The 25292-nt window shown below is 32.1% G+C and overlaps 1 protein-coding gene across 4 annotated transcripts in view; it reads left to right on the forward strand.

Moving 5' to 3' along the window:
- LOC129264776 (uncharacterized) overlaps positions 1–23887 on the forward strand; it is a 42624-nt gene extending 18737 nt beyond the window's left edge. Inside the window, exons 9-33 of one of the 4 annotated variants that reach the window (XM_064102187.1) lie at positions 213–279; positions 874–995; positions 1591–1741; positions 2151–2288; positions 2954–3060; positions 3405–3495; positions 5121–5315; positions 5832–5911; positions 6389–6499; positions 6906–6969; positions 7438–7514; positions 7822–7918; positions 8547–8603; positions 9025–9096; positions 11009–11083; positions 12211–12417; positions 13493–13699; positions 14186–14338; positions 14784–14852; positions 15261–15283; positions 15887–15944; positions 16527–16599; positions 18028–18057; positions 20708–20870; positions 21337–23887. In XM_064102187.1, coding sequence (XP_063958257.1) covers positions 213–279; positions 874–995; positions 1591–1741; positions 2151–2288; positions 2954–3060; positions 3405–3495; positions 5121–5315; positions 5832–5911; positions 6389–6499; positions 6906–6969; positions 7438–7514; positions 7822–7918; positions 8547–8603; positions 9025–9096; positions 11009–11083; positions 12211–12417; positions 13493–13699; positions 14186–14338; positions 14784–14852; positions 15261–15283; positions 15887–15944; positions 16527–16599; positions 18028–18057; positions 20708–20870; positions 21337–21385 — 2536 coding nt within the window. In that variant the 3' untranslated portion in view covers positions 21386–23887. The remainder of the gene's footprint in view (positions 1–212; positions 280–873; positions 996–1590; positions 1742–2150; positions 2289–2953; positions 3061–3404; positions 3496–5120; positions 5316–5831; positions 5912–6388; positions 6500–6905; positions 6970–7437; positions 7515–7821; positions 7919–8546; positions 8604–9024; positions 9097–11008; positions 11084–12210; positions 12418–13492; positions 13700–14185; positions 14339–14783; positions 14853–15260; positions 15284–15886; positions 15945–16526; positions 16600–18027; positions 18058–20707; positions 20871–21336) is intronic. The other 3 variants (XM_064102188.1, XM_064102189.1, XM_064102190.1) reach the window with 3 other exon arrangements.
- The last annotated feature ends 1405 nt before the right edge of the window (positions 23888–25292 follow it).

Consider the following 25292-nt stretch of genomic DNA (forward strand, 5'->3'; position numbering starts at 1 on the left):
GGAGCTTCTCCATTAAAAGTTTATTCATGTAGTATATTTTTATTTATTTGATTTATTTAATATTCTTATTTTTGTTGTTGTTGTTTGGGGAAGGGGGATCTACATGTAGCTCTTTACAGTCTCCCAAGGTAGTGTATTGGACATTGTGAGAAGATTGAATACTGTTTAAGTTTAAAGATTACATTGTGATTTGTGTTTCCATTTTTATGCAGAGCCTTTGATCATGTTGGTATTACATCTCTGAGGTTATTTGTGCTACTATCTACAGAGAACTATCCAGTAAGTTTTACACCTCATTTTTTTATATAATTACTATTATGTTAACCGATATATCAATAATGATATGATAGACTTAAAATGACAGATTCCTAGGTGTATGGTGTTACACTTCGTCTTTTGAACTATAAACTACACCCAGGTAAGTAATGTGCAGTGATGTAGAAAAGACTTGCAAATGGTAGTGATGGTAGTGATTTTTTTTACCTGACTGCTAAGAAAAGCATGAATGCTTGTAAGCAAGCAACCAGAGGACCAACAGCTTAAGGTCTTCTCTGAGGGACCTGGTAATGAGGATTAATGCCTTACCAAAGGGCACTAGCACACCAAGTGGGAATCGAACCTGGGTCAACAGAATCCAAAACCCCTGTTCTACCGACTGAGCTATAGTGCCTCCCTAAATCAAAGCCGTATGTTTGCAAAAAACTTTCAAAGTGTTTGTATCAGAGATAGATTTTAATTAGCATAATTTAAGAAGCTTGGGTCCAGATATATTTTTATCAAACTTTCACTGAATGAACATCATGACCACCAATCAACTTTCACTTTTAAACTCAACACTAAAAATGCAATATTCTTGTTTTAATTTCTGTGTAGGATCTAATGATTCCAGCATATGCAACAAGCCATTGGAACTTCCTCTACTTCGGAATCTTCCTTTTTGTTGGTGTTTTCTTTCTCACTGCCATCATGCTAGCTATCATTGTGGATAGCTACTGGTATGTTAAATATGTCTCCACTATCAAACATGACACCCACCACCATCATCCTATGAACTATTAAGTAAAAAAAAAAAAAGGATTGTAGACTGAAGAGAGAGATTTCTTACTTCAAGAGGATTTATTTTAACTTGGCATTCGTATGAAAGACACTTGTAGTAATAACAATGGGAACTTAGAATTTCAGACATTGTAATTTCTGAATATGGAAGAAATCGGCCTCAAAGAGTGCAACCTTAATCAACCAGTCAAGTATACTAAAAGTATATCCTTTTTCCTTGCTAGTCAAGGCTTCATCAAAATACAATGCAGGCATTTAAAAGACTTACTGTTCTTGTACAAAATTCCTTTGATTATGTTGATATTGACAAGCTATTATTGCCATTTTCTTTTAGTTCTAGTGAAGTCCAAGAAATCCTCGGTGATTATACCTGAAAATGCTACCTGGTTCCTTGCCATAATAGAATTCAATGAAAATACAAATTCAATCCTTTCAAAACCTGCATATTCTCAATTATGATATATATTGAACATACCAAAGAGTTTTTTCCACCCCATCTACCTTACTATATGGTCTTTACATTCTCCATTGCAGGTCATTCGCCAAGAAGCATGTGAAGAAAGAGAGAGCAAGAGAGAGGGCAGAATTAGCTAAAGCTTGGAATCTTTTGGATCCTCTTGGTCAAGGGAGTCTCCCAAAGGATGATGGGAGATTCTTGAAACTCCTCAGAATTCTCAAACCACATGTGAGTCTTCATTTTAGTTTTTTATTTGTTTTTATGGGAGAATACCAAAACATGTTCATCATGCTTAGAGCCTATGTCAAACTACTGCTATATCTAGGTCCTGCCTTCTATATATTGTCAATATTATAAGTTTTAGTGCATGTAAGAGATGGTTAACATTGCAGTATTTTAGGAAAATATGATTATCTGGTTGATATATATCCAACACATTAATACATAGATAGAGTTGGGTAATTTGGGATTGGGAATATTTGTGAAAAATGGCTTCAAAGTTGGTAAATTGGAGTGTGGTAATTATTATGTGAAGAACAGGTGGTGATACGTTCATAAAACACTATTTTTGACAATTATAACTTACCCCTAAAAAAATAATTTTCTAGTGATATACACTTTTCTATTATATCCACAGCACACAGAAGAGATGAATCTCCAGCTGATTGACTACTTAGATCATAATGATGATGGTCAGATAGACTCATTACAGTGGACTATAAGACTCAATGAAGCTCTCTCATTTGAATTTGAAGAAGATAAATTTTATGATATGGTAAGAATTCTCATTTTACATCACTCTATGCCCAATATAGATTTTTAGATTAAATTATTTGTAGCTTCTAATTTATACAGTAATCTGTGAACTGATATGTATATTAAAGGTGTAGGGCTAGCATTGCAAAGAATGCTTTAATTTGTTATGAGTATTTCATAAAAGCTACTGTTAATGGCGTTATTTTTGCACATAGATTTTTTTAAATTAGAAACTGTTTCCACTCACTATAGTATGCTTAGTTTTTTAGTCATTATTTTATTATGTTTTATAACATAATTATAATCATTTATGTAGTAAATATATCTTTATTTCTAGAACTTTTTGTTTCTCCTTAAAGTATTATTGTGTTTTAAGGAAAAATTCAGTTTATTCCTTAAATGTATCTTGTAATAATTATAACAATTAGTTGATCTACACCACTCAAGCCATCCGTAATTAAGTAGATCCCTCCACTTTCTCAAATTTTCTTAAAATTCAAGTGAATATATGTACCCCTGTTCCTATTCAAGCAGTGCTTGTAAACATTGTGAATACATGTACACCGATATTTGTGTAATGTTGACTTTGAGTAATTAGATATCCAGTAATCATGAATATACTGTCTTGACTCAAGAACAATTCATATTGCATATAAATGTGTCTTGTCAATTTCTGTTTTACAGGATACCAATAGTTCTAAATATGTGTATGCCATCCAGTCATTCAGCCAAAAGATTGTCAGATCAAGCATTTATTCAAAGATAGTGCTTGTTCTCATCCTTCTCCACAGGTAAATCAAATATATTTTGCAGTTATTATATTTTCTTACAATATATTTGATGAAGCCACTTTTTTTCTGAAAGTTGAATTTTATGCCACTGACTTTAATCAATTCCTCACGTTAAAAGATGTACATTTTCAATTATATTGGTTTAGATCTTTTCATGTTTTTTTTAAATTTATTGTTTATTTGAAATATGATGATTTAACTGTAATATGTTTACAAAATTTGTATTTGTGTTTTAGGGCTTTAGGGGAATAATTGATGGGGCAACTCTTACTAAAAGAACACATACAGATAAAAAAAAACCTGATAAACAATAATAAAAAATAATAATATTTTTGTCTTTACAGTATCCTCTTCTGTTTGAAGTGGCATGACATGGATGAAATGGCTCGAATGACCATCCAGATCCTTAAGACTACCATTTTATCCATCTTTGCAGTAAGTCTTTCTTTCTTTCATGAGCTTTACCCATATTTTCAAAGGTGTACCACCAGTTGCTTTTAGATATAAGTTCAGAATGCAAATTACAGAGATGCTTGCTTTTCAGCTTCCATTACATTTGCTCCGGCGACAATTGCTCTGCTGCACACATTAATGGAATGACCAACTTCAACCTTGGATTTAACACTATACCCTATCCTAAATTTTACCCTAAACCTAACTTAAACCCCTATTTTAACCCTAACCGCATATCTTAGACAGAATAAAGCCCAGGGGTGGTATTCTGAGATCCATTTTATCTCAGATAAAATAAAATATTTTATCTCCGTTAAAATCAGTGAGATAAAATACCCTTAAAATCTCTCCAAATTGGTATTCTGAGAACAATTTTATCTTCATTTTATCTCTGTAAGACACACCTATTGTTTAATCAATATCCAATTAGAAACGCGCTTTTATAGCTCTCTCATATCACTCAACCAATGGAAATCCATTCCACTAGGAGGTGTGGTGAAGGAGTGAGATTGCGTCAATTTATTGACTTCAATACGCTTGCACTATACGCTTGCGCGTCTTTACAGAGATTTCTTTTTAACAAAAATGGCAATACTCTCATCTTTTTTTCGAAGTCTATATCATATCTTTTCAAGCATCATTTCAAAGACAATATTAGTCAAGAAAAGTCTTATGAAATGCTTCCTGATTGTACAGGAATAACTTTAAGGTGGTGTTCTCAATGAATATATAATTTTTCTTAATTTTCATGCCAAAATTTGGAGTTGATTCACCTAGAAATATTGACGAAATCAACGTCGCGGAGATAAGATAGCCCCTACCCTCTTTTAAGTTTATTTTATTTTTTCTTCAAAGTAACTTGGGCGCAAGCACATCACCCGCGTTGCAATGGCCAGATACGCGATGGCTATGTCTACGCAGCCACTGCTCTGTTGCGTATCATCATAGATACGCAAAATAAAATTTGTACGCAAGATAAAATTTTTAATTTAATCTGTAAGATAAAATGTCATCTCAGAATACCAATTTCATTTTAAGAGATAAAATAAAATATTTTAAAGATAAAATGACCTCAGAATACCGCCCCAGAGCAATTGTCGCTGGAGCAAATGTTGTGTCACCACTTTCCACAATAGAGATTTATTTGAATGATTTTTAATTCTTGATAAGGTGATGAGTATCTATGTTGTTGTCAACATCTCTATTATTTTCATGCAGCCTCAATAATTAAGCAGTACAAATACAGGATTTTCTCTCATCTATTTTAACAAGCTTTCACTTTTAATGTATCAATCAAGGACTAAAATCTCTGAGGATTGGAAAAAAATATTTGAAAATTGCCCATTTGTATTTTTGAATATTGATTAAATTTTGTTGAGAAAATTTACTACACAACACATAATTCAGATGTAATAAAAATTTGCAATACAATTTTTTTATCGTTCTGATCATGTTTCACATGTAATTGAAAGCATGCAATAACTGAGACACTGCTTAAAAATTATTTTGAAAGAGACCTTTAAATAGAAAAATACAGTCGACCTTGGAAAATTGGCTCTAAGGAAATAAAGACAATTTAATGTGTACTTTGTGGTTTTGATTAACAGGTGGAAGTCTTGCTTCGCATCATGTCAGAAGGAAAGAACCTGATGCAGGTTGTAGAGATCTTGGATATTATCTTGATTGTAATAGGTTTAGCATCCAACATACCTATCTACTTCATACCACCCAACTACTATGGTTTATGCAACATTATTTCCGGCATTGCTGTGACATTCCGGTTGGGCTTCAACTCAGCTCAGGTCAGTTTATCCAGAAAACGAATTCCCTCAGTTTAACTCTGTATTATTGCATGGAGAATTCACGATTATTAATTTATTGACACGAAGGGCTTACAGCTTTGAATAGTGTATTAATTCACTGAACAGATATTTTGATATGTTTTCATGGAATGGGTGGGTTTATAACAATACCAAGATTCCAATATGCCTGTAATGAAATGTGATATTTGAGGGAACATGTACCCACAAAGCCTTGAAGGCCTTTCTTTGGGTTCTCTCATTTAATTTCTTATATATATGTTTTTTTAGTATTATATAATGTGATATTCATATACGGTATACTTTGAAAGTATCTTTTTATGGAAATTAAATGAATGGAACCAACAAACAATATAAAAAAATTGTCATTTTTTGCAGTCTTCAAGGGCATAAATATTTCTATATTTGATGGAAACTTCATGAATAGGGATATTTATAGTGATTGTGTACAAGAGGTGAATAAAATGACAACCTTTATCTTTCTAAATTTGTTAACAGACCAAGAAAGTTGTGATCCTCTTCTCAACCAAAGTATTTACTGTCATGTTTGATCTGATCATCCTTGTCTTCATCATTATGTAAGTATTATATCCCATAATGTTAGGGTCATGTGATGTACTGAATAGGCATAGTATTGAACTGAAGCTGAAATGCGTTACAACCACAAGGTAGTCTAAATCTGTTTTCAGGCTTGTAGGTGTTCAGAAACACAAATAACATATTAGATATGTCAGTGTGTGCATGGGCTATATGAGCTTATTTACACTTTTTCAGAAGCTCTATGCAAAGATTTAAAATCCCTTTTGTATATTCAATTATGCATTTCCAATTCTTTATTGGAACATTTTGTAAAAGTGAGTGTGGTAGAAATGAGTGATATGATCAATTAGATTACTTTAACATATTTTACTCGAATGATTTCTTTAATTTTGTTGTGCAGCTTCCTTGCATTGGCGCTAGGATAGAAGTAAATCATATGTAAATATGAGTGATATATTCAGTGAGATTCCTTTAATTTGTCTGATTATAATGAGTGATATCATTTTGTTATACAGCTTCTTTGCATCTGTGCTGGGATGGGAGTTGTTTTATGGTATTACTCCAGATACAAGCTATGATGCAGGGGTGTACAGCTATAACTGTGGTATTGGCTTCGATTCTTTCTCGTGAGTATTCCATCATATCTAATCTATACCAGACATCTAAGATGCTAGTACAGAAACTGTTTCCCAAAATTAGTATTTCTGCCAAAAAATTATGCTTTTATGGTTTCTTAATGTAGCGGTACATATTTCATGTAATTTTCTCTTGTATATCTTGAAAAAGAAGGGAAATATATCCACTGTGAAAAAAAATCCTAAAGATTTGCAGTCTTCTGGTTTTTGTATTACTTTTATGAATTTTAACATTTTTCAACAATCATTAGTCTTACTCAAGTCATAAACATTTTATAAGTACATCCATACAGCAACCCCTAAAAGAATGCCTATTGATATCAGTGTTTTATCGTAACTGAATCAATGCTTGATTTGACTGCCATTTTCTACTTTATTTTTCTTTTTCCCCCGTCAGATGTTCATTGTTGATGGTGTTTCAGATCGTAACCACAAGCAACTGGCATGAGATTATGAATGCTGTGAGTATAATGAATAAGTATTGATACTGATGACAATAATTCATTTATTTGCACTGAGGAAATGATCTCCTGATTACTTTATTTTCAGTTGTAAAAATCAGTTCTTCTAATTCCGTCCTGAATTTTTGCATATTTATACTACACTGTATATGTATTGGAGGAAATGAATGCCCAACATTATACACATAGATATATATATGTAGATATTAAAGAAGTTTCGTTTTCCTGTCCTTGGAGAATAAAGTCTTCATTTTCCTTTACCTATCTTGATGAAAGGTAATATTCACTCATTTTTAAATAGTTCATACCTTCAGATTAAAAACAAACTGAACTATGAACTTAGAACTTTGAAATGCAGATCCTTTATATGTAATGTTTTAAGATCTAGTTGTTGAATTATTGCAGTTTCACCTTGATTCCTATTTCATTCAGTTGGTAACTGGATTAATGGTTGTCTTCTGATTACAGGCAATGGTTGCTACAACACAATGGGCATGTATCTACTTTGTTGGTTGCTTTACAACTATCAATCTGGTTGTCATGAAGTGAGTATTGTGTTCCTTAATAAGTTACAAAATTGTTTGAAGAATAAGTGAATATCCATCTAGTCTAATCCAATTTTGTCATTTCATGCATAGGAAAACTTCCATGAAATATATGTAAATTGTATATGTAGTTCTCTTTACTCAGTTTGGCCCTGCATTGATTTCAAAGGAAATTATGGTAGTTATTATTATTAATTATTTTGATTTATGAAACTCTTTTTTGTGTTTGACCATTTGTTTGATTATTTATTCAAGATTCAGTTGTGATTTGGACAGATGGGTAACTTTCCTTTCTATTTCATTTCAGTTTATTTGTTGCCATTGCTATTGAAGCATTCAATAAGCTTGGTACAGAGAAAGAGACAGAAAAGGAAACAAATCAAGAGAAGACTGACAATCAGGAGGTAGGTTTATATTCATGCAATCTACATTTATAGAGATTCAATCATTATACAGTTTATATATATATTTTTATGTCCATTAGATTATGTAAAATATATTGCTCATTTCTAACAAAAAAATAGGTTAATATGCATCTGTATGTTTATGTATTATGAAATTCATATGATGATCCAATTTGAATTTATTGATAATTCCATGCTTTTTCATGTTTAGTTAAATTTTAAAACTCTTGAAAAACATGATAATGTCTCCAAAGATTTAATAGAGTTGATTTGAATTTAAATCTATGTGTACAAGATCATGTTAGGATGTAATTTTTGTTATAGATATTAGTTTTTTTATTTAATACTATCTTGATTAAGCTACTGGTACCTGATACACATTCAATGATTTATTGCGGTGAAAGTCTACCAAATATGCAGACAGCAAAAAAAATATAGAGTTACTATAAATATAGGTTATGGAAATCTTGCCTTTAAATAATTTGACATTATATATTTACTTATTGTCTGTCTTTTTGTGTGTCTGTCTGTTCATCTCGCCTTTTCTCTCTTTCATCTGCTTATCTATCTCCCTATTTCTGTCTCAACCCTTTATCTTTTCTCTCTCTCTATCTGTATACCTCTGCAGGAAAGTTTCGCTGGTTCAGCAATGACATTCATCAACAACCTGTTTGAAAGCTCAAGGGTATGTTTGATTTGTTTAAATTTTACTTTATTTTGTGATTAATTTTCATTAAAAGCTTCTCACTCTGCCTGTCTACATACTTTTATAGTTAAAGATCAAACAAGAATAATACTTCTGTAGAATGATAGATAATTGATTAGATGACTTATTATATAGTCATCAGAATGGTAAGCTGAAAGAAACAGTAACCTCATGCATCGTAGCCCTTGTAATTCAGTTCCATATGATAATAATCTTGGTTCTGTGAAATGAATTAATCCCTACTGTAAATATCAATGCAAAACAATGTTATACAACCAAATCAACAATCATGATTAAACTTTGTAATTAAATTCTATATTTGATTTATATGTAGATTGTGAAACCTACTTTAAAGTGGTGTTATTGTGATTTTAGTAAGATGCATTTTTTTCCTATCTAGACCGAGCAGGAAAAGGAGAAACTTTCTCAGAGGCCAACAGGCAGTCCAAGAATGAGAAGACCCAGTAGAGTGGTATGTTTTTTCAAAACATGATATTAACAAACTATTCAACTTCTAAACATGCAATATTATGATGGTTGATGGTTTTCAGCGTTCCTCTCAATCTATACCTGTTTTCTAAGTTTTTATTCTCATATTGATTCTCCAACATTCTCTTTTATGGATCAATCTTAATTTCGTTATCAAATTTAATTTTCTAACTATATTATTGACTAATTGATTAACAGTCTTAATTTTGTCTATCTCTTTCAACTCTGTTTAAATCTTCCTCTTTTAATACTGTTAAAATCTTCCTCATGTTATGTGTCATTTTACAACATAAACATGTTGAGAAAACATGTAACATGAACACTTTGTATTTTGAACTGATTTTGAAATTATAGTAGTTGATGTGTTTAGAACCTGTATTCAAAATTCATATGATCTGTCTAAATGCCAGGGGATATTACATATTAAAAAAAAAAATCTAATCTCGTGTTGGCTTACTCTTCAGGTTGAGTAGCTAATATTCAACTATGTACTTTCCTGGTTAAATATTTTGCTTGTCATGTGTACCATGAATATTGGTGAACTCAATACTATGGGTAAATGTGATTTATTTTTAGCCAACTTCATTTAGTGATGATGCATATTGTATTATTTTGCTCTTGATCACCATTATAATTTAGTATCTGTGTGTGATCCTCATCACTAAACCTAGTCAGAATGGCAGAGTTCACCAGTAATTACGGTACTTTGAAAACAATAGATGTATATGTGACCCTCCACGACAAAACAAGAAATTACACTAAAAATGAGAGAAAGTCAGACAAGTTATATTTAACAAAAATAAGGAGAAAAAATGTTTTTATAAAAAGAGTGAGTACCTGCATGGGTTTAATCCTAACTGCATGGGGGGGGGGGGCAAACAACTTTACTTGGCGCAGCACCATCTTTAAACTATTTTCTTTGAAGCCTTGCGCATATTTTGACACCAAGTTTGTGACCAAAGGTCAACCTGAAAATGATATTTTTTTCCATTTTTGTTTACAAAACCAATAGGAATGTGATTTTTTCAATTTTGGCTGTAAATCAGTAACTACTTAATATTTTGGCTTTGTTTTGACATAAAGTTGATCAAACTAAATATTCAAACAAACATGTAAGAAAAAACAATATAATACAAAAACATTAAAAACAATATGATACATAAGAAATTCAATAAAAATATGAAATACATGAGAATAGATGTTGATTCAGATATTTTTCTATGCTCCAATGTTAACAATGCTTCTAGGATACTTTGAAAACCAAAAATAATTTATAAAAATCTTTCTGTATGAAGTTATTTCAGAAAAACATGATCTATGCATATAAATTTGCACAAATTATCATAACTAATTAAAAAAAACAAATTTTTGTGAATTTTTACCCTGTTTATCTCTGTGCAATTTTTGAGGTTCATGCAAATTTTCGCAGTGGTCAGCCTTTTCGGGACCAAGATCTGAAGGAGGGGGGACCTGTATTTTCATGGAGTGAAATAGCCCAGTACAGTATTAAGGGTCATAATGTCAAAGTACAAAAGGTTGGAGAAAACGTTGCTATATATATACATGTATTATGGAGGGATTAGTTGATTAAATTGACACTTCACTTAGCCTTTGAATGTATTCTCTTTAAGTTTAGAACCCTGATAGGATTTGGCTTTATGGAGTAGGTTTTGTAAAGAGAGCAAGTTCATCATTTTTAAACCTTTGAAATTGTTGTAGTTGTATTTTTTGGCCGTATCTACTTTTGACTCTTTACGATAACTCTACTGTGATCTATTTGTTTTGTGGTGGAGAGTCACATTTATTCCTTCTGACGAGTTTTTCTTTACTAATAATATCAATATTGAGGGTTGGTTGAGTGTTACTAATTGTGTATTTGTGCTTATTAATATCAGAGTGTTACTTCTACCTTTGGTGCTTTCCCTGGTTCTCCTCCTAACCTACTTGATGTGCCTCAGTATCCTAAAATTGTAAGTTTATCTGTATGCTGATATAGTCATTGGATATTTGCCTATTAAGGGATTGCCACTTGGTCTAATTCTAATATGAATAATTCCATTTGGTCTCTATCCATGTTATCAAACAACTATTTGATCTAATTTTCATTTTTTCATATTTACCATTTTTTAATGCTAATGGGGTCATGAAGAGTTGGACTTGGGCTTATCTCACATTTACTGACTCCAATATATCTATAACTATTTTTACCAGACACCATAGTTGCTCTAATTAACCGCCACTTATACTGTTTAGTGTTTTGTTTAATTTCCTGTAATAGGAAATCTATTTGGTCTAATATCTACCCACTTGTTCTAATATATGATAAGACAAACTAATTGAGGAAGTTCTGGATTGGGAACACAATAGACTAAGTGGCATTAAGATTGTTTATCAAACAAAACAACATTTAGACCAAGCAAGTATAAAACCAAAATGATGAAAGGACCAAATAGCTTCAACAAAATTGATCCATGGTAGAACAAAGTTTTGCAATGTTCTCTGATTTGCAGCTGTTTTTAAAAAAGATTGTTAACCAGCAATTAAACACAAGTAAGAATGATAACCGAATCCCCAGTTCAGTATGATGCGTTGTGCATTTCACTGCTAGTTTAATTTAGTTTAGTTTAATTAAGCCAAAGTTTAAACATAGGAATTTCTGGGGATTTTTGAGTGATTAAATTTCTATTATCTCATTAAAGGATTACATCTTAATTTCAGTGGCCACTGGCACAAGTGTATAAATTAGGATTTTGCAATATTGCACAGCTTGTTTTTTACCAATCTGGGACCCATTGCATAGCCATAAAAAACTCTGGCAAATAAACAAAAACTCTGGCAAACAAAATTATGCCATTGAAAATTACACATTACAAAACTCTGACAAAATATTTGCCAGAGATTTTATGGCAACATTTTTATGCAACAGGTCCCAGAAGTGCTCATTAGTGACTGTCAGATATATTGCAGATGCATGAATAATGCAGTATTATTTGATCAAACAAACTTTGTACCTCTGACAAATGTTTAAAAAATGTATTTAAAATCCATGTCTAGCATATTCACGAAGTGCATTTCTTATAAAATGTTTCAATTGTAGCCTGTGATTCAGGAAGAGGAAGAAGAACAAGAGGAGGATCTCAGTGGATTAAGCAGAGAGGAAAGAAAGAAGAGACAGATGAAGAAAAGAAGAGAGAAAAGAAAGAATAAAGTGAAGACAATGATCTTTGTTATGACAGCGTTCAGGGCCACCAAAGATTCTGAGCTGAACCTCAATGTCGGAGAGGAAATAGAAGTTGTTGGCAAGGTAAATTTGGAAAACAAAGATCAGTGCTTCAAATGAACAAATTGATAGGTTTGATAGAAATTTATTTAAATTGAGAATATTTTAGAATAGTTTTATGCTGATGGATGTCGACAAAAAAATTAATGCATAACTGGGTGGTGTTTCATTATGTTGGGAGAGCGTTGTTGGCTCAGTCGGTAACTTGTCTGAATGTCGAACCAAAGATCGTGGGTTCGAGTCCACCCCGGGCGGATGACTGCATGAAGCCAGTGCATTGTGTGTAAACGTCTCTCCCATGTTTCAAAGATGCTGGCTATGTTCCAATGGAAAACACTCCGTCCCTCGGATAGGACGTTTAATGGAGGCCCCTTGTAGAGGAGAGTCACCACCTTTGCACGTTAAGAACCCACTGCACTATTCGTATAAGAGTAGGGGGAAACCCCGGTGTAGTGGTCAACCTGCACTCCCCCAATCAGTTATATCGGGAGGAGAGACCTGCGGGTCATAGTGATTTAGTTCACTTTTGACCTTCCAGGCACAGGTGACGCCAAACAAATAATAATGATAATAATAATATTAAATATTGATAATGTTCATAAAGTTAAGCATGACCTTTTACAACTGGAACATGTTCTCTAGTGCTAAGTCAGCTACATAATGTAATATAATTAAGCACAAGAGAGGGTCCCAAGTCTTCTGTAAGGTCATGCATAACTTACGAACAGCTATTTGAAACAGCCCCTTGTACTCTTAACCAGTAATATTGCAAGTGCGTATTTGTAAGACTTGGTGAAATGTAAACAATTTTGTTGTAAAAGTTTGTCTGTAGAAATGCCTGTGCAAGAAAAATTTGTATTTTGAAGAAAAATAGGTGAAACAGATAAATGGACAATTCGTTTATGGTACAGTAGTGCATGTGACTCTTGCCATAAATGTATTGGTGATTTCATGAACTTGAAACAAAGGCAGGCTTTAGGTACGGGTGTATAGTTAACCGTTTCTAATCAAGGTGAGACAGTTATTCACAATTCTAGCAAACTACCAGAGCTAAACTTTTGCTTTAATGTTGTTTTTTCTTTGATTTGAAAATTTACAGCAAGATGAATGGTGGGAAGGACGCAAGGACAATGAAGAACAGGGATGGTTTCCTGCATCTCATGTCAAAGAGATATCAAGAAGTCAACCTCCCCCAGTTCCAACTCCTTTTGCACAGCGCCCTCATGTGACCCGTAAGGCAACGCAGGAAAGCATCAAGTCTGGTAGCTTTAGTGAAACAGATTTCTTCCCATTGAACACAGCATTGGTAGGCAGTCTCTAATTTTAAGTTTAATTTTTTAATTCATAAAACCTACCAGTAATGGTAACTCTACCCATATACACTGGTCACTGTTCCTTATTACCATGGTACCACTGCTCATCAGCCATTCAAAATCAAATTCTTTTTTGCTAGTTAATCATTGATGGAAAAATTCTCATTAATGATAAGCTTTAGGGAACGGACATGTGTTGAATTTACTATTTGATTCCATTTAGCACCAAATTGTACTAACATCGAAAAGGTAATTTCTTGTTTTCTTTACTTCTGGTAAAAGAACAAAATGACTTGATTTAGTATATTTAGACAACCCATTCTAGATAACAAATTATATGCGTGCTTTCCATGGTTGAGTTTAAATATTAAACAATATCATTGTTTATAGGAGAAAATGCCATAGTCCACTGTTGTGTAACAGAAATGCATTAAGAGTAACCAGTTTAACCCTCTGATGAATTCTTTTTTTTTCTTCAGAATTCTACCCAGGATAGACTGATGTCAACCTCAGGATCTACAAACAGCCTCGATTCTACAGCAAAGAGACCAAAGCTGAAATTAAAGAACACATCAGGAGGAAACTGGAGGAAAGAAATTCTAGGAGATATCACTGTTATGAACCCGCAAGAGGTATATATATGGTTTGATATTGTTGTTTTTATTTTATGGTGTTTTTCAATAGCCTTAGATGATTTTATGCCAGGCAATGTTGAGAGATATGTAAATTTGAGTGAAATGATTTGATTTCGTCAATTGGCTTTGGAAGAAGATGGCTATAAAGCTGAAGGGAAATTAGAGAAAGAGGAGGAAGAAGATGAAGAGGAAAAATGAGATTAGGGCAAGGGGAAAAAGAAGGAAGGAGGAGAAGATGGAAATGGAGAAGATGATCCTACCTTTCTAATATTTTCTTCTGTAGACATTACATTTTCTGCATTATTACAGAAGATCCAATGTTAGTTGGATGCATAACTTTTCTTCTTTTTGTATTATATAGGAGAAGGACGAGGCATACAGTTATATTAAATTATACTTATTTCACAAAGATCATATTTCTGGTATCATTCTTGTTTCACAGCTGAAGGAGTTGAATAAGATCCTGAAATCACAACACACAATGAATGCCAAGTCACACAGTTTAGGAGGTGTAAGTATTTTTTTTATTTCTTAAAAAAAAAGGAGTGTATACATTCATGATCATTTGGTAATAAAAAAATCAGAATGCCTTAAGTCATTATTTGGGTTTTGTCATTTTAATGATTGATGACATTTTAGTGAAAAAATGCCAGAAAGCTGAAATGGAAAATATAAAATGATAAAATAATTCATGCGATGATGTACGTTTGATCTGTGTTAGTTGGTTATTATTTTCAGAAATTCTTCTATGAACCTATTTTATTTGTTTTCCTCTTTTGACTTGTTGATGTTAATTAAGTAAATATTGTTGTGATAAAAACATTTAGGATTTTGATCATATAGATTATTTCGAGTTGTCATTATTGTTATACAAAATGAATTCACATAAATATATTTCACATTTTGTATTTCATTGCAGAGTTTACGAAGACAAGCTGCCATGTAAGTACTATATACTTGGATTCATTGGGCCAAAATATAAAGAATCAATATGTATCTACACTGCTGATTTAATTGTCTTATTTAAAAATAAATGTTCTATATATAAGAATTATTCATCTGGTAGCAGCACATATGTATATTGTGATTACGGTGTCACCTGCTTATAATCTATTTCCCTTGAATATTTCTTAAAATTCAGGTTTGGCTCGTTGAAATAAAACAAATATGATGTGGTAATCCATAGACTAATAATGCAATGTTTACATGAAGTATCCATAATTGTTCATAAACTACACCATAAAGTCATTTTCCATGTACATTCATTTCTTAGACATGATACAATGTAAAGATATATTGATTATGATGGTTCATAGATAAACAACTGCAAATTAAAATGTTGCATTAATTATTGCAAGCAATTATGGTTTTAATAGGAATGAACTTGTATCATATTGGATTTGTCAAATGAAATTGACAAATTAATAAAAAAAACATTGAATGAAACCTTTCCATGCAGAATACCTCTGTATACAAACCACCTTCCATGCACCCATTCTTGATAAAGCTTTTGCTGTCAACTTTATTTTTTCCTCATGTTAACAGATCAGAGAGCATAGAGGAAGAAAGTGAGCCAGCATCTAATATTCCACCTCCTCCTATAGTAAGTGCACAATATATTTGTATCAATTAATTTTTTTCATCCAGTCCATGAATGATCAATGTTATACATCTTTATATTTTCTCTCTTATTTTGAAGATTGGACATTGAACAGACTGATAATATTGAAGTAATGTGCTACTGAAACCATTTAACAACAGTATGGGATTGTAATGACAAGAAAGATCAGATTACAGATTTGTAATCATATACTCCTTTGACCTTAAACTATGATATTTCAAAATAATTAATGATATGATAACAAACAAACTTGTTGGAAAAGAGAGCAATTAAATGTCATGCCAAAATGGAATCAAAGCTTTGGCACTTGGGTAAATGCAAATTGCAAGTGTTTTGTAAATAGAATACAAAAAAAAATATATTGTATGATGCATTCGTATTTTCGGATAATAGAGAGTCATAATTTTGTTTCTAAGAATTGAAGGAAATAAGCTTTCTGTTTCAGTTTCATGGATAATTTTTTATATTTTTGGTTATTGAAGGAAATGAACTTTGAATTTCAATTTCATATAACGTTAGAATGGAAGGGAATACATTTTCATTTTGTTGTTTTGTTTGATACAGATCAGTGTCCAGCATGCACCAGCGATTCCTCAGATCATTGAGGAGGAAGAAGAACCAGAAGAACCAGATAAAGGTATAAAACTCATTCCATTGTCTCTTTCAATTGATTTCATACCCTATGTTTCTCATTCAACCTCCTCCTTTTCTCTTCTTTCTCTCTCTTTCATTCCTTTTCTTGTCTCTTTCCCCCTCTCTCTACACCTAAATTGCACTTTTAACCCCCTTTGTGCCTTCCTCCCTCTCTCTTTCATTCAATTTCTTCATGCTTCTCGATGTATTTTCTATGCTATAAATACTCCACTTTACCTTTTTCCCACCCTCAGGTTTCCCTCTCTTTCCCATGTTCTATTCTTCTACTGTCATTTTTACCTCATCCCTTTATCTCTCTATTGCTCTTCTCTCTTTGTTTTCTCATGTACACTAACTGTGTTCTCTTTTCTTCCAGTCTGTATTGTCGTCACTTATTACTATGCTGGTAGAGATAAATGCTCCTTCACCATTGCTTGTTTGCTTGTTTGCTTCATTTATGGCTATGAAATTATATCTGGGCTCTCGATGCTCATTAAGCTTTTGCATGAATGTTCATTATTTCTAACTATTATAAATATGCTGCTTGAAGACATGCCTCATATCATATTTATTCAGGCTTCATGCTTTCCATGATCAAGTATGTGTGGTTTTACAGGGAAGGCTTCATTTTTTAATCCTACTTTTCGGTGTAGCCCGGAATTTTATTGACATCTGAAGAATATGAATTTGAAAAAAAAAGGAAATTCAATAGTTATCTATTTGGCTCCAAATAATTTACTGAACTATAAAGAATCTGCATCTTCACAATTGTTGCAAGAACCTTCACATTCCTTTCAGAAATTGATAAGCAGAGTTAGCAACAATAGGATTACTCTTCAAATCTCCATACATACTTTGTGAACTTGAAATCCAAATTATTGAACTTGTCATTTGTTGTCATTGGGCGGACGTCTTTACAGAGTGTGATTCCCAGCAGCCCCACCCCCTTCAATAACAGGATTGGGGCAAAGGGTGATTTACCTCAAAATGTGAACAAATAACACTTGTAAATTGCATAAAATTGTTTTGCATAAAAACAGAAATGTAAATGGAGATAATTTACAAACCGAGAGAAAATTAAAAAGAAGGAAAAAATGGGGATATATGTGTGCGGTTTAGGAAGGTAATAAATGCTGAAACCTGCAAATGATTTGTGATATTCCACAGTGATTCAATTTCTTTATTAAAAATTGAATGACTTGGCAAGGGGAATTTACGGCCGTTACATGTAGAAAATCTTCTTAATAAAATAATAAAGTAATATTTGGAATAGGGGTATAAAATTGTATAGTGTATTTTGAGTGGAGTGGATAGTAATGAATTTTTGCATACTTAAAAGATTCTTGCATACTTATTTTACATCTGTCATCTAGAGTTTGCTGTGATTCATTTTTCATCATCATCTTATATCTTCACAAACACATTTTTATAGGTGATAGTGGCAATGAAGGCGATACTGAAAGTAAGTAGTTTGTATATATTCTCACTAGCTCATATTCACCCATATTTTACAAAAGTGGTTTTATGTAATTAAGCCATGCTTTGAAAATGTGGTTTTACTATGGGTAGCCAAATGTAACAACTATAATCTTTTTGTATCTTGACTAACCATTATGGTGTTATTCTGTTATGGAGAAGAAAACTATCTTTCTATTAGTCTAGGAGACTTTCTCATATGTCGATGTTTCATGATCTCACTCTTTTCTTTGTGACATTTTCAGTGCATGTGGCCCTTTTCTTTGAGTTGATCCAATTTTCAGTGCAGTGCTCTATTAAGTTTAATCATGAAAAGTGCATAAAGAAAGGTAAAGCTTGTGTAAATCAAATTAAATCATCACTATAATTGTTATAGGCCATTTCTTATATACAAAAAGGGCAAGTTAGGAAAACATTCAAATTGTTTCAGGACCAAATGAACTGAAATCATTTGGAGACCTCACATTTGGCTTTCCATGATTATAGAAATTGCATGAAGAACACATGAAGCTCATGAAAGTAAATGAAATTTTGTCTGTATATCCATAATTGAATATATGAACTTTGTGAAGGATTCAATCTGTCGTCGATTTAAAAAGAAATTATCTGTGAGAGTACACACCTTTACAAATAAGCACAATACATTGTTCTACAACAACTCTGACTCACAACCTTGGTAGAGGATGAATAAATTTTGTATCTGAAAGAATTAACTTTTTCAATAAAAATAAAAAGAGGTGACTGTTGATATTGATACTTGATGTGAATTTAGACAAAACTATGAATTGGTCAGACACATCAGCCTCTTGTTAATTGCTTTGGCTTTAATATTCAAAATCCATTTGACACCAAATTTATCTATTACCACTGTAATTATATTTAGCCTGATCTAAATTGAATTTGTCTACTGCTGTTTAAAGTAATTTGATCGTACATTGTTTAGCTTAATTGCTTATTGGCGCAATATTAATTTGGTTCTTTTAAAATTTAAGCTTTTTGTTTCTTCATTTATTCAGTGATCAACGTATATCTTATTAGGATTTCTCCATTTCATGCAATGATTAACTAGTCTATTATAATATTAGGTATTTACTCTCATAGACTATGTGGCCATTGGTCATAGCCCAACTGGAAATAATATAAGATGACAAATGATATATGTGGTAGTGAGACCAAATATTAGTAAAGACAAACTGATTTCAGTATCATTGGTTCAAATCCCACCGCTGCCACCATTAAACCAAGATCAGAGATATGACTTTGATCACAATCCAGTCTTCTTTGTTTAGCCAAAATTCATATAGCCAGTGAACACCCGACACGAAATTGCGCTGTCGATACTGACAATACCAGTGGTGCAGATGGAATGGGATTAAACCATATGGGATGAGACCAAATTTGCATTTTATCATTCTTATCTCCCACTAATGATAATAATTCAGCATCATTTCATGCTTTCAAGTTATTAGCTGTTTTGTGGGAGCTGGGATGCAATTGCAAACTAACCAGTATGTTTTCAAATTTATTTATACATCTGTGTTCTTCTTAAGTTTATATCGTCATCATTATTCTTGTGTGTACTTTAAGACTCATTGCTAATTTTACATTGGTTGATTTGTTACCAGTTTGTCTAAGAATTGTGTAGGACCAAGTGCATCAAGTGGGAATTTGCTAAGTAATTGAAAATTTAAGTGGTAGAAATTACTTTTAAAAAATGCTCATTATGCAAACTAGTTTAATAGAACTGGACCAGACCACATGTATGGGACAAAACCAACTAAGCATTATAAGAAAAAAAATGATATTAGACCAAGTTACAATTTATATTAAAGTAGCTTATGAACCCTATGGTAATTAAGAATTTGTCCCTTTGTTAGAAGTGTCTTAATCTGTTCTGCATGATCGATTATTTTATTTGTTCATATGCATTGTTTGGCTTCACGTTTGGTTTCATGTGGGTGTCATAAAAACAACATTGTTGGTGTGTAGTACATGTAGATAAGATAATCTTCTACTGTTGGATAATTTGTTCTATTTCAATGTGCTTTAAATCTACTTAAGTATATTGGACCATTGATGGGTGTTGTTTTGAAGATTTATTGGGTGCATTTTTCATTTGAAACATGTTTTTACTGTCAAAGTCTGTTATTTTTCTAACATCATCATTGACATCAGCTTTTAAAAAAGATTGATGCACATGCATAAACAGTTATAAATATGCAAGTAAACTATGCTGTTTGAACAAGATTTTGTTTAAAAGAAATATTTGATCTTTTGTGAAGATCTTAAATCAATTATAAAATCTAATAATGGCAATCTGGGGAGTGTATGTTTTGTGATTGAGCGATTAGTCAGTGACTTCCTTGACAATTGTTGTAAGGTAGTGAAATCTTTGGATCCTATTGGCGGAGGGGAAATTTGTGAATGAAAATCACTAACAAGAATCTCCGCTTGACTGTTTGAAAAAGGGAGTGTTACATTCATTAAAATGAAGTTCAAAAATTATATTAAGATTGATGAAACATGCTCAGGTTTAGAATCATTGCAGAAAAGAAACTTGAAATATATACATTCACTTGCCAGTAAGGACCATTGAGTAATATTACATCCTCTTCAATTTTTGTGTTTCCCTTCAGACACACTGACTGTTGAAAAACCAGAACTACCAAAGGAATTGAAGAAGAAAAAAAACAAGGAGCAGACTAAAAATGGAGAGATGCCATCTTGGGCGACAAAGTTTCTCCAATCTAATAACATCAAGGCATCCGTGGATCTTGGCTCTAATGAGGCTCAGTCTGGGTGAGTTTCTGCACTTTTTATTCTACTGGGGAAAAAATGATGCAATTTCATTATCATTATTACAAAAACATGTCCTAAGGGAAACTAGATTTTAGTAACTGGTCACACTTTGGTAACCAAATGTGGTATAAGCACTTTAAACAATGACGTTATACTGGACCAATTTCTGTGAGCTTTTATGGTCTCTTTCCTGTATAATAAGTGAAATACCATTTTAAGTCAGGGATTTCGAATTCTGTATTGGAAATAGAAATGACTTTCAATTTCAATTAGCACTTCTGGGAAAATATATTGCTAAAATGATAAAATACCATATTTTTCTGTTTCATATATATATATATTTTTTTTTTTTGGGGGGGGGGGTTATGATAAAATCTCACAATCTCCATGTTTTTAGTCAAGAACAAAGAAATAATGCAGTAGATGTCAGCTAGCATTTCTAACATTTTATTTTTTCCTGATCTAGATCTTCAGATGAGAAAGAAAAACCTGTCGTTGCAGAAGATCAAGTATAGCAGACCTTGTCCTAAAGCTAATTAAGGATTCAGATATGTAGATTGCAATTAAAGTCACAAATTCTATTATAAAATTACATGTACATGTAAGTGATATGGGGGAGGGGTGATAGGCACAAATTTAATCAGACAAGACTACCGTACACATTTATAGGTGCCTTCTTTATTAAAATGTTTTTAGAAAATAGAAATTCAGTTTAAGGAGTAAATTTTTCACCTTTTTATTAATATTTAGAGACTGGAAATGGCTTTCGGGGACTCTGAATGTCCACTCATATCTGTTAACCTTGGATTATGTCAATTGGCTATAATTTTCATATCTTCTGAAATTTGTGAAACAACTAATTCAGTATTTTCCATCAATATGGCAAACATCCTTTTAATTGTAAATGCTATCAATCATTATTGATGAACAATGTGGTAATGTGTAAATAGTACAGCTATCCCAGTGATACATTAATGAATGAAAATTACTGCATGTTGTAAAAGACCTGTGATTATAATGCAATAGTCCCACTTGATTGTTATCTGTTAATATTTTTAGTTCATTACTTGTAAATTAATTACAGCTGTTCTTTTATTGGATATATGACATCTTGTTATCTAAATAATAATCTTGAGATTTGATCCAATGATTTTCTAATGTTTTATATGTTTGGATGTTTTGAAGCAGATATAAATGATGTAGTGATAATATGCAATGATTATGATCCAATGATAGTGTGTGATTTTTTTTAAGGCAATGATGAAATGATTTTGTAATAATTTAACAAAGTATTCATGTGCTGCATTGCAACCATGTGAATGATATGATGAAAATCTTCCTTTTTATGCAAAGCTAGCATATTTTTAAGTGATTCAATTGGAGAATACCCTGCAATTTTGGGATTTGAGAACTGCATTGAAATGAAACATGAATTTAAGTGTAACTTGCTTTTTATAGCTTTGCGATATTACTGTACATTGTATATATGGTTTTGTAAGAATAAATCTCTATTATGCCTTCTTTATTCCATCCAGCACTCCATTCAGAATGTTCAGTCCAGCCTATATTCACGTGTGCTTCTTTTATTGTAAGATATTGAATTTACTTGGTTATGAACTATGATGTAAACAATATCAAATGCATTCATAAATTTGTAAGATATATGCAAGATGTTTAATATGAATGTGGTTTGTACATTTTGTGTTTTTCTATTATAAATTAATGAATTGAAGATATTGTGATTTGATGACTTTCTAACTTCTGGTCTTTCAAATGAATTTGTTTTTAGCAGATGAACATTCCCTAGCAGCAATATTCCTATACCTCCTCACATTATAAATACAATGATCATACCTCTTTATGATGCTGATGATGACAGTGGTGATGCTTTTTTTTTCTATAATTTCACATCTAGTTAGTCACAAAAATCAGTCATATATGTAAAATGATTGTACAGGTTATGAGAATATTTATCTTCATGGATTAGGTTGATTCTGGGTTTTAGTGTGGTATGTTCACATGTTTGGTTGAACAGGAGGTATTTTGTTTGTAAGAGTTTGGGCGCGATCCAATATGATCTGGAGACATGAAGGTTTGTGACTGAAGGGAAGAAAAGATTATCATTAATTGTTCTATGCACAGCTGCATCAGTTAATGTTATTCTCTTACAAACATCTACTTGTTATGCCATACATTGACATGTAACACATAGAACTTCCTAAATTCAGTCCTGATAAAATGATTTGCAAAATATGTAGTTTCATTTCAAACTGAATATTAAGATAAAAGGTAGCTTACTCAAGTTTCCAAGTATTGTTTCAACGTTCTCAGCATACACGTACACATTATTGTTGAATTAGTATCTATATGTTTACTATAACAACTGTTCTGTTGACGACTGATTGAGAACTGCTATCTTCACTTAACTGCTAATGTATAGAGAATGAATATTTTGTATACCCAAATGCTCTGATGCCTCAATTATAATATTAATTTCTTTGAAAAACATATTTCCACCTGAATAACATGGAATTTGTAATTATGATGAATAAAAAACTGGGTCTATAGTCCAATTCAAACACATTACTTTTTCAAGTTGACATAGCTTTGATATATTTCCAAAAATGAGCCTCAATAGATTATGAATCTATTTTTATACATTGCCTGTTGCTATGTCTGCTAAACCTTTTTTTATATCTTTCTTATCAGGATTTTAAAAATATCTTTTACTTTATGACCATTATCAGTTCACTGTCAGATTCTATTTATGAAATAACCTACCAATTTATCACCAAAAAAACTTTTCTTAATTGAATATTTACAACCTTCCTTTTGATTCAACAGGGACAGCATTGTGTACATTGCATGTAAATTTTTATTAATTTTTTATTTTGAGATAAAGTATGATGAATGCAGACTTAATGGGTAATTTCCTCTTGCTTCCCCCAATGATCCAAATGTACAAGACACAAAATGTAAATATGTAACTGAAGAATAAATCTATCATGTTAATATCAGTAATGGTTGTACTTGTCCATTTGCGTGACACTATAGAGCTTTCAACCATATTTATAGTAATTTAATATCTGAGCCTCTGGAGCGACATCAAGAAAATGTATGTAATACGTGTATGTGTGAGGCATGTAAGGTACGGGCCTGCGCTGTACTAATACATCACAATTAATATAGCCACAATTATTTCAGCAGGTTTACCAATAAATTGAAATCCTAATGACAAACATAAAAAATTGCTCCAATAATAATAGATTGAATTAAACATTTTACAGCTGCAGGTATTAATAATATTGATTAGCAATTTTCTGGAAATATCACACACTTCCCCCTCAGTTGACTCTCATTGACCTAGTCAAGACTTGTGGCAATATGGAACTACCGGTACTTTGGGAAATATGAGACTTCTTTGGAACTTTATGGTTTCTCCCTCAAAGCCAGTCAATAACGGGGCCATCGAGTTTCACCCTCACAAATTTAGAAACAAACATTTTAAGAAGTTTTAAAAAGTGAAAGAGGATAGGAAAGAGAAAATACTTTTTCATTTTTCTTTTTCTTCCTTCCCTTCTTCCAGTTATTATTGATTTTTTTTCTGTATTTCACAGACAGTCGGTGGCAAATATGTTGACAAAAAATATGCTTCAATTTAATTTAGAAAACTTAAGGTTTCATTAAATTCAACCTTGCTCCAAATTATCTTGTTGTCACTATGGTGCACTTATAAGCTTTAATACTCCCAATCTCTCTCCCATCATCTCCAATTACATTGTTCTCTTTCAACTCTCACTTCATTCCCCTACAGTACATGTTTGATTCAAGAGTTAAATAATTAAAACATACCGACACGTTTTCAATGCTTCCAAAGAATTTGTATTTGGTTTCCATTAATACCAACCTTGTATGAACACAATAAGGCAGAGTTGTGAAGTATTAGTACTGCAATCTAAAACTACTCACATCTAGAGCTTCAACTAAACCAGGGGCAGTTTCACTAAATTGTCTTCAAGACTTCCCAAGTCATAACATCTTACACAGAAATGTGTTAACATGTTTCTATGTACACAAACTGACTACGCTTTCAGTAAATGAATGTACACCAATGATTAAACACTTATTCCTACCAATTTGCAAGGTAATGTCAAAAGACTATCGATTAACAACTATGTAATACATGTAAACTGCTTTGTGCTGATAGTTTTGTTCAATAAATATGAAGAATAAAATTGAAGTACTGGGGCATTTATAAATGCAGATCGAACAAACCATTATTGAGTTATCACATTTTTTGAAAATAATGAGAAATTATCTACAAAATGGGTTTTAAATCAGCTGTGTCATATTTCAAACTTCTTAGGTTTGCCTATTCAAGATGTAATATTTCTAATAACACTAGAGATGATAAAATATGAG

This window comes from Lytechinus pictus, chromosome 7 (genome assembly GCF_037042905.1).
Source record: "Lytechinus pictus isolate F3 Inbred chromosome 7, Lp3.0, whole genome shotgun sequence".
Lineage (NCBI taxonomy): Eukaryota > Metazoa > Echinodermata > Echinoidea > Temnopleuroida > Toxopneustidae > Lytechinus > Lytechinus pictus.